The sequence below is a fragment of the Erigeron canadensis genome, chromosome 1 (assembly GCF_010389155.1).
Source record: "Erigeron canadensis isolate Cc75 chromosome 1, C_canadensis_v1, whole genome shotgun sequence".
Taxonomy (NCBI): domain Eukaryota; kingdom Viridiplantae; phylum Streptophyta; class Magnoliopsida; order Asterales; family Asteraceae; genus Erigeron; species Erigeron canadensis.
In genome coordinates this window covers 34,321,047-34,323,905 of record NC_057761.1, presented here as the reverse complement: position 1 = coordinate 34,323,905, position 2,859 = coordinate 34,321,047, and the positions used below count along the sequence as shown (strand labels likewise).

General features: G+C 38.5%; 1 protein-coding gene across 1 annotated transcript; it reads left to right on the top strand.

The window, feature by feature from the left end:
• The first annotated feature begins 893 nt into the window (after window positions 1-893).
• Window positions 894-2,144, top strand: LOC122610153 (protein MIZU-KUSSEI 1-like). Its single transcript, XM_043783150.1, has 2 exons — window positions 894-1,203; window positions 1,321-2,144. The coding sequence occupies exons 1-2, from the start codon at window positions 934-936 to the stop codon at window positions 1,954-1,956; spliced, it is 906 nt and encodes a 301-aa protein (XP_043639085.1). The 5' UTR covers window positions 894-933; the 3' UTR covers window positions 1,957-2,144.
• The last annotated feature ends 715 nt before the right edge of the window (window positions 2,145-2,859 follow it).

Below are 2,859 nucleotides of genomic sequence, written 5' to 3'. Positions count from 1 at the left end.
TTTTCCTAAAAGTGCTCTCACTCACTCATCACTATGTGCATGCTTGGTTGGTCTTAATTAGTGTTCAGCCAACATTCTTTATTTGTCTTCTGCCCAAAAAGTCATAACTCATAAACATGTATCTGCCATTTCCTTTATACTTGAAAGATCCCCAAACCTCTTAGGGTGGACGGAGTGGGGCGGGGAGCGAATAGGTACCGGTTCGGTACCTAAGGGAACACCGCCCCGTGGTACCGGTACCGGTTGGGTGGGGAGGGCCGTGCCCGGGTCTCTCACCACCTAGCTATTCGTTTTTCGACCGTTACTGGGGTGGGGAGGGGAGGGGAGGTGCTCCTATCACTAGGGGAGGGGAGGGGAGGAGAAGAAAAATCGGGGAGGAGTGGGCAAGCCCTCCCCCCAGCCTTATAGTAACTTACATTGTTTAATACATAAACCTAAACCTTGTTTTGAAAAGTGTGAATTAAAACTATATGAATGTTTATAATGTAGGTAATGTATGTTGATATAATGATGTTGTAACTGCGATCTACCTTCCAACGACTGTATATGAAAACCGAAACTAGCAGACATATGCATAGAAACGAACATATATACATCATAAAGGTTCAATCAGTCACTCATGGTTGGCTACCTTCTACAATCCACAAACATGTATGGTCACCTTCACCCTTATGTCCAATCTACAACTATTCTTGTTCATCGCGGTCTTCCCTTTACACGTAACTACTTTTTATGGTTGAATAGTCGATCGATATAGAACAATTATGCGTCACGCATCAAAAGTTGTACATTGTGTGACCCTACTATTCCATTCAAAGTTGTACATTTCCTTAAGTATCTATATATAGCGAGTTCTCTAGCTAGCATATCTACATATCATCCCTACCCCTACACAAACACTACATTCTGTTATATTTATATTTTTGCTTAAAAATGAGGACTACAATGATAGACTTGGGAAGGGAAAGAGGACCCTTGGGAATGCATATAATCACCACAGCCACTTCAGTGGACTGCAATAGTAGGGAGGTTGGACTGCGACGCTCTCTGCGGTCCTTGATTGACTGCATAGTCCCTGCTTGTTGTGGTGCTGGCTTTGAACCTCATTCCGAGGATTCAAACATTTCTCCAGTTTCTTCTTCTTCTTCATCAGCTTTCTCAAGTGATACAGATTCACCATCATCTTCGTCATTGTCCATTAACGTAAGCACATATATATATATATATATATACACACACACATTAGTACATCACCATCTTTAGCTAATCAAAAATCTTGATAAAAAGTTGTCTAATTTTGTTAGCTTAAATCTTTTGCAGAACCGTTCTTTGTCATCATCCTCCACCACTTTAAAGGGTACATTTTTTGGGCAGAGAAACGGACGAGTTAGTTTTTGTCTCCAAGATGACAACCACTACCACAGGAGGACGCCATCAAGAAGAATGACCAACACAACCACTCCCACCGCTACATTATCATCTTTCACACACCCTCTTCTACTTTTGGAATTTGCAGTTCCTACATCTTACTTAGCAAAAGAAATGCAGCATGGTCTTCTCCGCATTGCACTAGTAGAAGAAGACAGTACTCAACGCCAACAGCCGCCAACAAATGGCGCCACTCGTGGGATATTTGAAGTGCCAGTTTGGTCTATGTACTGCAATGGTAGGAAAGTTGGTTATGCCACTAGACGTAAGACGACAGCTGCTGATTCTGCTACTCTTACCCGTATGCAATCTGTGTCTGTTGGAGCAGGGGTTTTACCATCAGAAAATAATGACAATATTATTACTGATGGAATCATGTACCTTCGAGCCAGTTTTAGAAGAATCATTGGGTCACCAAATTCGGAGTCATTTCATATGATAAATCCTGACCAAGATGGACGATCGTTTACTAATAGTCATAGTGGTGGGCAAGAGCTCAGTATATTTCTGCTCAGATCATCTTCTTAATCGAAAAACATTAATGTATCAAGGAATTCCCTATTGTACATCTATGTACGTGAGTGTCTTAGATATATCATATATAATAATGTAAGTATGTCTTAATCTAGTTCTCAGATCAGAATCAAAAACCTTAGCATTTGAACCTTTTGTTACAACTTGTGTATAACAAACCTTATGTATTTTTCATTTCAAAATTTGACTGTATCATGTGTAAGGAAGACTTCATGAGCATCCTTTCTAAGCACATAGAATATACAACTATGAATTCTTGATTATTTTGAATGGAACTGTTATAAGGGTATGTTGGGATGAGAGCTTATAAGAGCTTATTTTTGAAAACTGTTTAAGCTAAAGGCTTTGTTTGGATGACAATTTGTTTAAAGCTTATGTGAAAAAGTAAGCTTCTAAAATATAAGCCACTACAATACAAGTATGTCTTTTTATGTCATTTATATTTTTAAGATCCAGCTCCACATACTTTGCCAAACACCTCTACAAAAATATAAGTTTCAGCTTCTTGCAAAAAGAATAAGCTCAAGCTTTGAGTTCCATATATATAATAGATCCAGCTTCTACCTAGCTAGTTTTACCAAATATATGCTAGGTCTACTTGCATAAAAAGGTAATTAGCTTTCAACAACTTTGAGTAAAAAAACCATCAGCCAAAAGTTTTGACAGAAAACCTCAAGCTTACAAAATAAATCTAATTAAGGGAATCCAACACGGTTACCTGGTCAAAATGATGAAATGTTTCGGTGATTTTGACAATGTTCATTTTTTCTTGAAGCAGGAAGCCATTTAACATAAAAGATTACCTGCCACATTGGAAAACACTTGTAAAGATTATTCAAACTAAAAAGAAATGCTAAAAAAGTGCGAATTTTAAAGGGGCGTGGAAACATCTTGGGG